Below are 13,851 nucleotides of genomic sequence, written 5' to 3' on the forward strand. Positions count from 1 at the left end.
CAAGTGGATTTATAGGGTTAAGGAGGGTACAACTGATAGAGAACCAATAAGGTTTAAGGCTAGGTTAGTAGCCAAGGGATTTACACAAAAGGAAGGGGTAGATTATAATGAGATTTTTTCACCAGTTGTTAAGTACACTACCATTCGTGTCATGCTTGCATTAGTTGCATATTTTGACTGGGAACTTGAACAACTAGATGTAAAGACTGCTTTCTTGCATGGTGATTTAGAAGAAAAAATCTTTATGTATCAACCCAAAGGTTTTGAAGACAAAAGAAAGCCTGATTTTGTGTGTTTCTTAAAAAAATCCTTATATGGTTTAAAACAGTCCTCAAGACAGTGGTATAAACGTTTTGACTCCTTTGTTAAAACAATTGGTTTTAAAAGAAGTGAGTTTGATCATTGCTTGTATTTTCAGCACAAAAATAATGATGACTCTGTGTTTCTTTTACTTTATGTTGATGATATGCTTCTTATTGGTCCTGATGTCAAAAAGATAAATAGCATAAAATCTGCATTAGGTGGAGAATTTGACATGAAAGACCTAGGAATGGCTAAGAGAATCCTAGGTATGGAAATTGAAAGAGATAGGTCAAATTCTATGTTATTTTTGCATCAAACAGCATATGTGTTAAAAATTTTAAAAAGATTTGGTATGCATGATAGTAAATCAGTATCTTTGGCTTTAGGAAACCATTTCATATTATCAAAAGATAAATCTCCTGATAATGAGGAAGAAAAAGAATATATGAATAGAATCCCTTACTCAAATGCTATAGGTTCTGTCATGTATCTCATGGTATGTACTAGGCCAGACCTAGCCTATGCAGTTAGTACTCTCAACAGATTTATGACAAACCCAGGTCCCTATCATTGGGAAGCAGTGAAATGGTTATTAAAGTATTTAAGAGGCACCTATAATGTAGGATTAATATATAAGCATAAGTCTAATAATGTGATATTAAAAGGGTTTACTGATTCAGACTATGCTGGTGATAGAGATAATAGGAGGCACCTATAATGTAGGATTAATATATAAGCATAAGTCTAATAATGTGATATTAAAAGGGTTTACTGATTCAGACTATGCTGGTGATAGAGATAATAGGAAGTCCACATCATCCTATGTATTTACTTTGTGTGAATCATGCATTAGTTGGAAGTCTCAGCTTCAACATATTGTTGCCCTTTCCACCACCGAGTCTGAATACATTGCTGCTACAAAGGCTATTAAGGAAGCTCTGTGGTTTAAGGGATTGCTAAATGAACTATGCGTTTTTAATGAAAATGTGACTGTTTTCTCTGATAGTCAATCTGTAATTCATTTATGTAAAAATCCTGTTTTTCACGAACGCACCAAACATATAGATGTGAGACTGCATTTTATTCGTGATATCGTATCTCAAAACATTATTAGATTGGAAAAAGTGTTTTCTGAATATAATCCTGCTGATATGGGAACTAAAATTTTGCCTGTGGCTAAATTTAAAAGCTACCTAGATTTACTTCACATTGGCAAAATTACTTGATAGTTGCTTATGCATCATCTGCATTATGTTGCATCTTGCTGTACATATTTCTGTTTGTGTTTGCTGGCCTCTTTGGGAATCAGGTGGAGATTTGTTGTTTTTTGTTTCCCAAAGAGGCCCAAGGCTATGACGAAATATTCGGGTTTATCTTCATAGGCTTCGGCCCGGGATTGAAGTACCGTCTAAAATACCACCCATTGGCAGCCCATTAAAAGTCGGGCCATAAGCCCTTAATTAGGCCTTTGGAGGATAAATGGGCTGAGCCCATTTGCTCAAGGCTTAAGGAAGCCCAAGCCGAGCCCAAGCCTAAGCCAAATGGCCCTTTGCAACCGTACCCTAACACCACCATATAAAAGGCATCTTTTCTGCCTTTTTTGCCCTCATTTGACGGCCTCTCTCTCTCTCTCTCTCTTCCTCTCTTTGCTCTCCCGATCCTTTCCTTCGATGGCTGAGATCCGTAAGCTGGTTCTTTCCTTCTTCGGTCAGATCTCATCCTCTTGGAATGATCTTCCTTTCCTTTGGGAAGCCCATGGTCGGTCGCTGAGTAGCCTCTATTTACTTGGCGTGACAGATCCGCTTGAGGTAAGTTCTCGGGTACTGTTCTTCATCTCATATCTCTGTGATCGTTCTTGTTCCTTGATGGATCTTGTGGTGAACGTTACCTGTGTGGTTTTGGGAGAAGATTGGTGTTCTGGCCGAGAGGGTTTAGGGTTCTGATTTGGGGGTCTTGTGTGGCTTGTCCCTTGTGAGCTTCCGTGAGGTTTGGTGTCCCTATTTTGGTGTTACCTGGGTGGTATAATCTGGACTGACCCAGATCTGAGTCTTGACAAGTTATTTACAGGGAGTTTCTCTTGCTCTATCATGTTCTTGGCTGATATGTTCGATATCTATTTGGTTTAATTATATATTGCTGTAACCTCTTTTCTGTTTTGAATTAGTAATCTTCCGCAACAAGCAATTTAGTAAACTGAACCACGCAACTTTAAAAGACTTTGATGAATGACATCACTTAGCAAAGTGAAGATGCAATATTGTTTAAATTCTTATCCTAAAAGGTTTCCAAGATCTTATCCAATTCACCAAGGTAACCCAGTTTGATCCTATCATCTTGCTTGGTGGAAGTAGATAATTTAGATTTAGTTGGTATTGTTAATTAAGATATAAATTGAAAAAAAAAAACGTATGATACGAAAAGTATTTTAAATAAAAATATTTTTTTATATTTATTAAATTTATCTGACGTCTCTTAGAAAAGAAGTCACGTGACTTCTTATTTAATTTTTTTTTAAGAAATTAAATAAGAAGTCACGTGACTTCTTATTTAATCTTTATCTTTACAGATAAAAAAAAAATGATGCATGTGTTTTTCAGTATTTTTAAAAAATTTAACAAACAATTTGATAAAAATCTTAAAATACTTTCCAACCTTATCTTGACTATTTGATATATTGGTTTAAAAAATATTTTAATTTTATAATAATATAATTTTATCTTACTCATTTTAATAATAAACGCCCTTAAAATCTAATTTATCTGCAAAGTGTCATCCAATCAGACTTGATCATCTGATCTTCACCCACAACTAGATATTGGTGCAACATGGAGTTTCAAACCCAGTTGAATGGTGTATGAAACAGAACATAAATACTTTATATATTATTGCTTTAATATTATATTAAATCGTTGCTTCAATATAATTTTCTTTTTGTTGTCCAGCTTGCAGTAATTTTCTTTTCAAAGATATTCTTTTTGTTTTTCTGTTGCAATTTTTTCTATTTCGTTTGCTTTTTTTTTTTTTAAATAATTTTATGTTTGGTCAATATGCTCTGTTTCTATTGTTTTTCTGTAACAATAAAGCAATTTTATGTTTTTCTCTCTTCTAATTGTTTATTTATTTATTTTATAACATTTAGGTTTAAGTAACACGGCTAGTACTGAGACTTTGAATTTGAAACAATGATTAGTGTGGATGGTTAAGAGTTCTAGTATATTACGTTGAAATAATATTAATTGTTAATTATTATTATTATTATTATTATTATTATTATTATTATTATTATTATAGTATTAATTATTATTTGTTATCCATGATTTTACGAGTTTTGCATTCGCAAGCACTCTTTGCACCTTATGTGCCTTGCACATGTGACAACTAAAGTTATACATATGAATGGATTGAGAATTTGGGATTACAATTTTTTTCTTTTTTTTTTTAATGAAAAATTCTTGCTTTACTATATTTTTTTAAAACTATTTATGGAGAAATCAAATTTCTAACACTTAATAATTTCAAACTCTTATATAAATTACTTATCAAGTCTTTTATAAATTACAAGGCTAATAAATAAACTCAATCTTAACTTATTTACATTTATAAACTCGTTCACAAGCTCGGTTGTGACTTGTTTAAAAAATTAATAATTTTTTTACCATATTATTTATGTTATTCAATATTTAAAAACACACACACACACATATATATGTATATATATTAAAACACACCAATTTTATATATTGTGCATCAAATGAGATGGAACTTGAAATACAAGAGCTTAAGCTTGCGGGCAAGAGGAAACCGATACTCCCGTGTTGTGGGTTAAATGTTCTACAGCATCTTAATGTATGTGCAAGTAGATGGATTTCTATACAGAGAGAAGACAAGTAAGAATTACGGGGTGGAAATAAGAACATATATATTCAAAAGTTTTTGGCTACATAGTTATGTTCACTGTAATAGTAAGTTTTAAGGAAACTTCTTAAGCACAGACATGGCCATAATTTCAACTTCAACAACTAAAGTATCCTTGACTACGTATCCTTCTGATGGGTCATTCAGATGGCTCAATTTCTTAAAGTCCCAGAATCCCCAATCGCCAACTGATGCAGAGAACCCGCAACAAGCTGCAACAGATAAAAGCCAATGCAAGTTCAAAGAGAACTTTCTGCTCAATCAAAAAGGTGAAGAAACTGAGACACCATTCAATCAAAGTGCATTTCTATTATTTCTAGTCATATCCATTATATATATATATATATTATATTATCCAGTTACAATATAGCTAGCTAGCTAGCTCAGAACTAGAAGATATAGTTTACCTTCTTTCTCAAGGTGCGCATGCCCAACCTGGTTCCTTACCCGCAGCTTGTATTTGGCATACAGTTTTCGATGAGGATGAAGCTTTGTATGATCAACCGCAACCAAAAAGAGGGATATATTCTCTCCATTTGAATTTTGTCGTCTTCTAGGATACAACGATAGCTTCCTGAGTTTTAAAGGAAAAGCCACGTTAAGTATAAGTAGTATGCCCTACTTTGGAACAGTTCAATCACATCAAGATCAATATGCATTTTCCTTTCCTTTTCCTACCATAAATTAATTCTCTAATTCCAAATTAAACATTGGGTAAAGACTGCATATATTACCACTTGTGGTCCCCCACTTTGAACTCCTCAGAGTGAAGATTAGTGTCGGTGATTGTTGAGAATTTGTCAATCTTCCATGTGAAGGTGTTATCACTGGGTTCTTTCACTATGGATAAACACTCCCCTTTGCCATCATATTTGATGACGAAAATCTCTGCTCCAAATTCGCAACAGTCGTCAAGGAGGTACCCTCTTTGTGCGTTTTCAAAGCAGTCAAGCGAAAGGAATTGCGGAAAACCCCATTCTGTCTTCATGGCACGAAAGCATCTCGTTTTACCGTCAACATCTACACTACATAAAAGTTTAGGCAACTAAACTCCGATATCACAGATAAAAAAAAAAAAAAATTCCAGCGAAATTATGAAAATTAACAGTGACCTTGGACAGTTAGATAGTTGTCTTGTATATGATTGAAGACAAATAATTTGAATTGCACATGCACCTCCCAACCAGGAGGAAGACCATTTGTATCCCTTATAACTAAGTAGAGTGATACGTGACCATGTCCATTTCTCTTCTTATCTCCATTTGGATAAAGGCACAATCCCCTGAAACCCATTAAAGAAAGCCTTCAATTTTTATGGGATACTACTTACTGACTTACCAAGTTAAATAATATTAAATACTAAATTATGTAGGAAAAATATCAGACACACCACTTATAGCCACCGGATTCAAAATCACCAGACTCCCATTTTTCAACCTTAAATTCGGAGAGCAATGAGAAAGACTCTATTTTGAGGAGGTAGTGAGCCGGCCGAACATGTCTCATGGATCTTGAAACTCCTGTGAGTGATGCAATCAAAGCAATTCCAACACAAAATTGCAGCTTATTAAATATCGTATGATGATGGAAATAATGCATTATTATTATTATTATTATTATTATTGTTGTTGTTGTTGTTGTGTGTGAAGTGGCACCAATAAAGATGATTCATAATCACATACATACCTAATACACCATCAACGTTAGAAATCTTTTGTGTACCCATCTCTGACGCTTACTACTGTAACTGGAGCAAATATTAAATTAGTTCATAGATATATCATCAGGATTTGAGTGTGTGTGTGTGTCATCAAAAGAAAGAAGAATTGATGACAGCTTATGTATTACTAAACTAGGGAACTGACGAAAAAAATAGTCCTAAACTAGGCCCAAGCGATTAAGAAACAAAATTGTTATAAAATTACAGGAAAGATCAAACATTCCCAACTTTTTAATCATTCTGCTCTTCCCAAAGACACAAACAAACCAACAGACACTACCCTCTGAAAAACAGATCTAATTCTCTTATACACCGTGGCCAGCTTGCCCTAACCAAGACTTGATCATCGTTATCAGCGAGACCCCGAAGAAACAAGGACTGACCTTACTTGGAATGGAGCCGCCATCTGAGCACATGAGCGACTAATAGGTGATTGACTATTTTCCTCCACTCCACTCACACTCTCTCTGACGCCCTAATTTCAGATACCGTGACTCGCACTATTCTTTATGAAATCGAAAACTTGAACAGAGAATAGTAAATCTTACATTGTATCATTATCATTTATTATTTAAGCATCTCAATTAACTATGAACATTGTCTAGTGAACCGAAATTCATCATAAAATTACAATGTTCGAAATTAATCAAAACACAAAAGAAAAAAACATAAGGTTTTCCATGCACAAGTCTAGTGAAGTGAGATGTATGTGCTTAGTTCGAAGCATGTCTAGGGTATATATAGTTAGAATCACCTATCACAATCCTTACCGTCAGGATCGATTCCAGTCTATAATTATAAAAATATCAATGGATTAGTTTATCCCAAACTTAGTGAGAGTGAGACGTACGTGCTATAATATAAGGTTTTTTATGTACAAATCTAGTGAAATGAGGTGTTTGTGTTGTAGTTTGGACTATATCTAGGGTACATCCAATTAGAATCTCCTACCAAGATCCTTATTGTTAGGGTTGATGCCAACCTATAATTCTAAAAATATTAAGGGGTAAGTCTTTTAAAAACTTAGTGAGAGGTAAAGAGTATTATAATGGGAGAAATATAACATTAATGTATTGAAAGATAAATTATCACATCGTGTCATGCCAAATAGTAATTAAGACAATGTAGGAGATAACAAATAAACATGCATATTTAAAAATAAACAAGTTAGAACCATAATTCATATATTCATTAACTTAAAAAGGCAGAATGACTCTCACCCACAAATTATTTTTCAACGAAATCACTCACGTTTGATTTGAACATAATGGCGTAATCTTTCATGCCTAATGTGAACATAATGGCAAAACCTTTTACGCCAAGAAGGGTGGACCAACTCTCACTCAAATATATAGGTGGTGCACCATGCACCAACAACCAACTTTTATTGTAGTTAGAAATATATAGTTTTAATTAATTATTTTGTTTAAGACATATTTTATGTTATTATTTAATCTCGAAAGACAACATGTAATGAATAGGATATAAGTATCAACTTGTATAAATCAAGACAACATGAATTATATTTTTCTTAAATGTAAATTAAAGAAAATGAAATTAGCTATAAGTGTCAACAGGCACGCACAGGGTCAACAACATGGATTCTATTTTTTCTAAATGCAATTTTAAGAAATATTATCATGATAGTATATTAAGAATACAATGATGATTAGCAATATGCATGAAGCAAATGTTACTATAATACAAATTACACATTCATATTGTTGTATTAAATTTGAAATTCCTTCATTTGCCTCTTAGTTGGGTCGAATCAAAACCACTTAATAAAAATATTAAACTACATGAGAATTAAATAAAAAAAATGTGAGATCTAAAATATTTCCAACAATATAAAATGTTTATCCTAAATAACTAACGAATCACAAATGGTACGAGTGTGAAAAATAGAGTGAAGTGAATATAATTCTAATGCTGAACTTTTAAGAAAATTAGTTGTGCATTAATAGAATGTGTTGATTAAATTTAGAATTTTTTGAAGATAAACTTGGGTTCGATCTGAAATAAAATTGGACTTGATCCAAATTAAATTTCTTTTAGTTACAAAATTAAAATAAGAATTGGTTAAGAATTGGATGTGGCTAACCAAATGTAATATACATCTATTTAGAAAGTCAATAAATCATAAGTTAATATAAATAAATTGAGAAGTAGATAAACATGAGTATGAGAAAAATGTTCTCTTGTTTGCATTAACATAAAATTTGCTCAGTGTAAGTAAACTGAAAGAGGGGACATATCCCCCCTCCCCTCCTCCTTAGATGCTTGTTCAGACAAATTTGACATAAGTAGGAATAAATTTGTATCATAAGATAGTTTTAATATTATGTATTAAATAATAAGCATTGAAATTGCCTATTTCAATTACCTTTATTTGGACATTAAATAAATATGGATTGTATTAAATCAAGAATTAGATAATCATTGAAATTGATTATCTCAATTATTTTTTATCAATTTAGATATTAAATTAATTCTGGAATAATTTGGAGCAATCAGGTGCAGCTTATACATGGATTGGATTAGGCTTGCACCAACCAACCAAACACTCAAAATTAATTTTTAGGGTTTGGAAATTTGGCTGCCAGGCTGTGCGCGTGAGGGGGTTGGGGAAGGGAGTGTCAGCAAGCGGCGGTGGCTTGGCTTCCGACCACTCTCGTCGGAGGCCGCCAAGCCACGGCCATCTTGCTGTTTGGGGCTAGGGTTCATCGCGAAGAAGAAGAAGAAGAAGCCGACGCAAAAGAAGCAGAAGAAGAAGACGACGCAGAGGAAGCAGAAGAAGAAGCAAGATCGGACATGGCGTCCGAGAAGACAAGACCGAACCGAGGGAAGGCAAAGGGGATTCGAAGCCACGAACCAAGATACCATCAATCTTGGCCATGGCGCAACCCCACACAGAATCAAAATCACCGGAATGACGGCACAGGGCTACTTTCTTACCTGCGATTTCCGGCCACCCACAGCACTCAGAAGAAGAAGTCGAGCGAGAGAGAGAGAGAGGGCAGAAGATAGCGCAAGAGAAAGAGCGAGAAGAGGGAGTCGGTTTTGCTGAATAAATCTTGCAAGAGGGGACGACGTTGCTGCCATGGAAGAAAAGGTACGAGATTCCCGATTCGTGAATGGGGGATGAAAAGGTGGAAGGTTGATCGACGCCTCGAAGGAAGGAATTAGCGGCTGTGGAAGAGCCTAAGAGGAAGGGAGCTTGAAGCCCTAGGGCTCCTTTTGCACATGGGCTCGGCTCCTCAGGCCTTCTCGATGATAAGGCCAGAAATCGGGCCTTACACTCTCCTCCTAAGACTATCTCGAGCAAGCCTCCTCATTCAATTTTCTATTATATTATAAATAATTTATTTCTTATTTTAATTTTATCTAAAAAATTGTGTCTGCTCTAACTAGAGATGTGCAAAAAAAATTGACACATCACGAAAATCAGCCAGACCAAACCGGATCGCATCGAACCGGTCGATTTTTTCATCAGAGCAGTCGAAAACAATTTGCTGTATGCTCAAACCGTGGTTTACACAATTTGAGCCCTTGGTGGTCCGATTCTTCATATTTTCGTGTATAATAAATATTATAATTATATAAGTTATTATTAAATTAATAAAAAACCGTCGTTAGCATTAATTAAAGATACTTGCACGCATGCCAATGTCATTTATCTCCTTTGCATTAATTAAAGCTGTGAATTGCCAATGCCAATGCCATTTTGACTCAACCCTTTTGTAACGATCCGTTCTCATTTATGGGCGCCACCGATAAATAATCGATCGGATTACTCACCCGACGAATCACAACTAAAGGGTTGAATTATGTTTTAATAGGAAACGCCCTATGTGGGAATTAGACTTCGTCTTTCCCTTCGCTCTACTCAGGAATAGGTCCCAACTTAAACAAGAAAATTCAGCGGATCGAGACCCGAAACTCGAGTGAGCTTCACCTCTCTTCAACTCGCCTCATAGCAAGCCAGATGTGACCTAGGCACAAAACTAGTATAACAACACTTCGCTGAGTATTGGGGATTTATGAGAACATACTTCGCTGGTCTTTACTTGGTCCGAACTTGGCTTCAACAACTAAAACTACATCCACAACACGTAGACTCACAATCGTCTATCACAACATTATGATTACAACAACTAAATATCTCTAATGCTCAATATCGCTTACATTTAATTACATAAATACATATATGAAAATACATGAGAGTACACAATAACACATCTCAAGCAACAAGCTAATTGCCACGATAGCGTTCCGGCACCATCCCTGCTTGCATCTGGACTCGCATAATCTACACATGAGGTAAAATCTCATGAGTCATAAAGACTCAGTAAGGGTGCAATGCATGTAAATATGAATATAACCATATTTATGTATGTCAAACGCATGCAAATGAGGCTAGGCTCACACATCCTCACAAACCCACCAAGGTTCGAGGCATCAACCTATCGGCCCCCACAACACTAGTCCTTCATATGGCCATTGGTCCACTAGATCTTGCATCACACAAGTAACAACCACTACATGCAAATACTACATAAAAACATTATCAAACACATTTACCAACTTATAAGGCCACCTCCACATGGGGCCATCCCTTACCTGGCTCGAAGCTTCATCTTTGCCTTGGCGAGAACGCCAGCCAGAACTCCGAGCTCTTCTAGGATCACTGCCTTCCCAGTCGAACCTAGAGTCAAACACACAAAAATCCAACCAAACATTAACATCCGGCATTCAACCAATGCCCTCAACTTCGCCACACATCGCAAAACTCACCCGACAACAACTTCCAATCAACCCTACCCGAGGATTCAATCCAACCAATACTACACAATTTATTATCTCATTTAATGAAAATAATTAGGAAAGAATTAACTCAATTTACCTTGATTAATTCTAGAGAAGACATCGGGAAAACACTTACCCGGCATTGATTTCTTGGCTATAAATCTTGAGCCCAAATCTCATTTTCAGCCTCCAGCACGCTCCTCGGGCCCCAAATTAATTTCCAAAACTTTCCCTAATTTTTCTGAAATTTTTGACTATTTTTTCTTTATTTTTTTCTCCTTTATTTCCCTTTCTTTTATTTCTTTTTCTTTTGTTTTTCTTTTTCTTTTCTACTGTTCATCTCCTCCTACCTCTCGCGCCTTCTCCCCTACGTGTGCCTTCTCTTCATCTTTCTCAGCGCTGACCACCGGCCATTGCCGCTCGCCGCCGAGGCCTGCCTCCAGCACCGCCAGCCTTCCCGACCACATCGTCGCCGCCACCAGCCGCTGCCATCAGAGTGAGCAGCCACCACGACCAAGCTTCCTCTACGCTACAACTGCCGGCTGCCATAGCCGACCATAGAGCTCCTAGCCGCCTCAACCGTTCTGCCTTCCGTCGCGAGGACCTTGCTGATCACCACCGGCGCCATCGCGAGCCAGCTGCAGAGCTTGCTGGACCAGCTCCACCCGACGCTACCTCAATCGCCATTGCTGCTTGCTTCAATCGTCGGCCATGGCAGCTACTGCCATGGCCGAACTTCACTCTTTCTCACAATGCTCTCTCTCGCGGACTCCCTCTCTCTTGCGCGCGATGCCTCTCTCGGCCATGCCATCTCTCGGATGGTCTGCCCTCTCATTTCAAATTTACAGAGACATTCACTAGGAAGCTTCAAGAAGCTTCCTCACACGGTATATATATATATATATATATACATAAATACAATTTTTAATCCCCCTATTTTTACCATAATTCCAGTCGAGGAATATAATAATTACATTTAGGGATTTTCTATAATTGCTCTTGGACCCTTCCAAGACTTTAAATTATACCACCAAGCTACACCAAAACTCGATTTATCAAAATTAAGAACTGACCGCTACTTAGGAATACCGACCTTGTCCCTACGGCTGCATGAGACCTTTATTCGACCCGAAAACACTTAAGGGTTGCCTTACTCAGAAAATCGAACCACCCCTAGGGTCCGCTCAGCTTCCAGGAGGTCCCATTTGACTATTCGATATTTGCACCCACTCGGGTTTATACAGAATTTATTTCAAAAATTATTTCCGGTCAGACCGCTTCCAGCATTACTATCCTCATCTCGAGACTCTCATCAATCTCTTGCAATCTTCCCTGGACATCCAAGTCCCGAGGCATTCCCAGCCATCAATTCGACAATTTTTATTAATTAATTTCTCGAAACCGACCTTTGGACTTCCCGAACCACCCGAGATCCTTTCAAAATAATCAAAAATTATTTATTTTCAATATCATGTAATACCAGGTATTACACATTCTCTCTCTCCTGCAACACGAGTGACACACTAACGCCTCCATCTCTCTCTCACACACATTCTCTCTCTCTGCTCCCACAACCTCTCTGTCCCACAATTCTCTCTCACACTCTCTCTGCCCGACACAACTGATACCTCTATTTCTCATTTCTCTCTCTCTCTCTCACATTATCTCTCTCTCGCTTTTTGCTCCCATAGCCTCTCTTCCATCGCTGCAACTGCCTCCCATCGTCGTGAGCTCCACCGCCGATATCTTTACTGCCCCATACTATCGCCATCCATAACGCTGTAGCCGATGGTCGATGGCTCCTTGCATTTCACTCGGTGGTCGGCGGTCACTATTGTGCGAGCTGCCCAACACCCCTACTTCTCTCTCGCGCTCGTTCTCACTCACTACCACTGTAAGTTATCTCCTTTAGTGCTCTATTGGGTTTTGAGTTTCAGGCTTTAGGACTATTCTATGGATTTGGTTTAGATATGTGGTCGTTGCTTGCTTTTGATCAATATTACATCAGACCACGAAAATCGCACTAGACCACACCGCAAATTGCGGTACGATTTGGTGCGATTTTTGTGAACCAAAACAAACCATGCGGTTTGGTTTAATGCCAAACCGCATGTGCGGTTTGGCATGTTAAAAATACTCTAAACTGCCCAAATCCCACCGTGAACACCCTTAGCTCCAGCAACACTCTCTATTATCTTCTCTATTTAACTCCCTATTTCATTTCTTTATCAATAAACTTCAATTTTATTTATTTTACCTTACATAAATGTTTAACTACTATAAAATTTTATTATTTATTTTATAATTTAATAATAAATATTATGATATTAAATATTAATAATATTTAATATATTTTTAAAATCAATTTACTAAATTTATAAAAAATAATTATTTAACAAAATATAATTTAATAACAAAATTAAGATTTTAGTATGATAAAATTAAAATTCCAACAACGGTCATATTCCAACAGCCATATTCTTACAGTTTATAAATAAATGATCCATTTGGTTAAACAATTTACAACCCACAAATCTAAAACACCAACTCACATTAACCACCATATCCAACATCAACCGTATGTTCTTCCAAATGATCCATGAAGAAGTTCAAGACGATGAAGAAGAAGAGGCTATTGTTACAGCATTAGTTGAACACCATATTCAATCTGGGGATCACGGCTCTATATCACGTCGTCATGGATCCGTGATGAACCGCCGTGTCATCAATCGCAATAGAGTTGAAGTTCATGAGAGGCTTTATCGTGATTATTTTGGTGATTCTCCTACATATCCACCACATTTATTTAGAAGGTTTTGTATGCGTCAATCATTATTTCTACGTGTTGTGACCAAGTTACAACAATAATATTTATTTATCTAGGGATCAACCTGAGCAAAAGTATCCATCAATGTCAAGGGTTCAGGGTGTCATTGGTGAGGCTTTAACAGATCCGGATTGGGCTGGAGTTAAAATTCAACAAGGTTTGGACCTGGAATAGTCTTCAGAATCTTCTTTGGGAGATACCTGAAAAGGTCTTCATGTGATAAGTGGTATGGAGCCCTGATGGGGCCTTCAATAGATTAGTTTTCCAAGGTTAACTG

The 13,851-nt window shown here is 36.6% G+C and overlaps 2 protein-coding genes across 6 annotated transcripts in view; both read right to left on the bottom strand.

Moving 5' to 3' along the window:
• The window catches only part of LOC127788937 (uncharacterized), an 88,001-nt gene extending 78,762 nt beyond the window's left edge, over positions 1-9,239 (bottom strand). Inside the window, exon 1 of the mRNA XM_052317662.1 lies at positions 8,897-9,239. The gene's annotated coding sequence lies outside the window, so the exon portion shown is untranslated. The remainder of the gene's footprint in view (positions 1-8,896) is intronic.
• Positions 1-13,851, bottom strand: part of LOC127788904 (ubiquitin C-terminal hydrolase 12-like) — a 74,645-nt gene that overhangs the window by 46,022 nt on the left and 14,772 nt on the right. Inside the window, exon 7 of one of the 5 annotated variants that reach the window (XM_052317591.1) lies at positions 4,174-4,430. The exons of 3 other annotated variants lie outside the window; for them this stretch is intronic. In XM_052317591.1, the coding sequence (XP_052173551.1) occupies positions 4,273-4,430 (158 nt within the window). In that variant the 3' untranslated portion in view covers positions 4,174-4,272. Of the gene's footprint in view, positions 1-4,173; positions 4,472-13,851 lie in introns of those variants that run through there. One more of the 5 variants, XM_052317626.1, reaches the window with a different exon arrangement.

Source organism: Diospyros lotus, chromosome 1 (genome assembly GCF_014633365.1).
Source record: "Diospyros lotus cultivar Yz01 chromosome 1, ASM1463336v1, whole genome shotgun sequence".
Taxonomy (NCBI): domain Eukaryota; kingdom Viridiplantae; phylum Streptophyta; class Magnoliopsida; order Ericales; family Ebenaceae; genus Diospyros; species Diospyros lotus.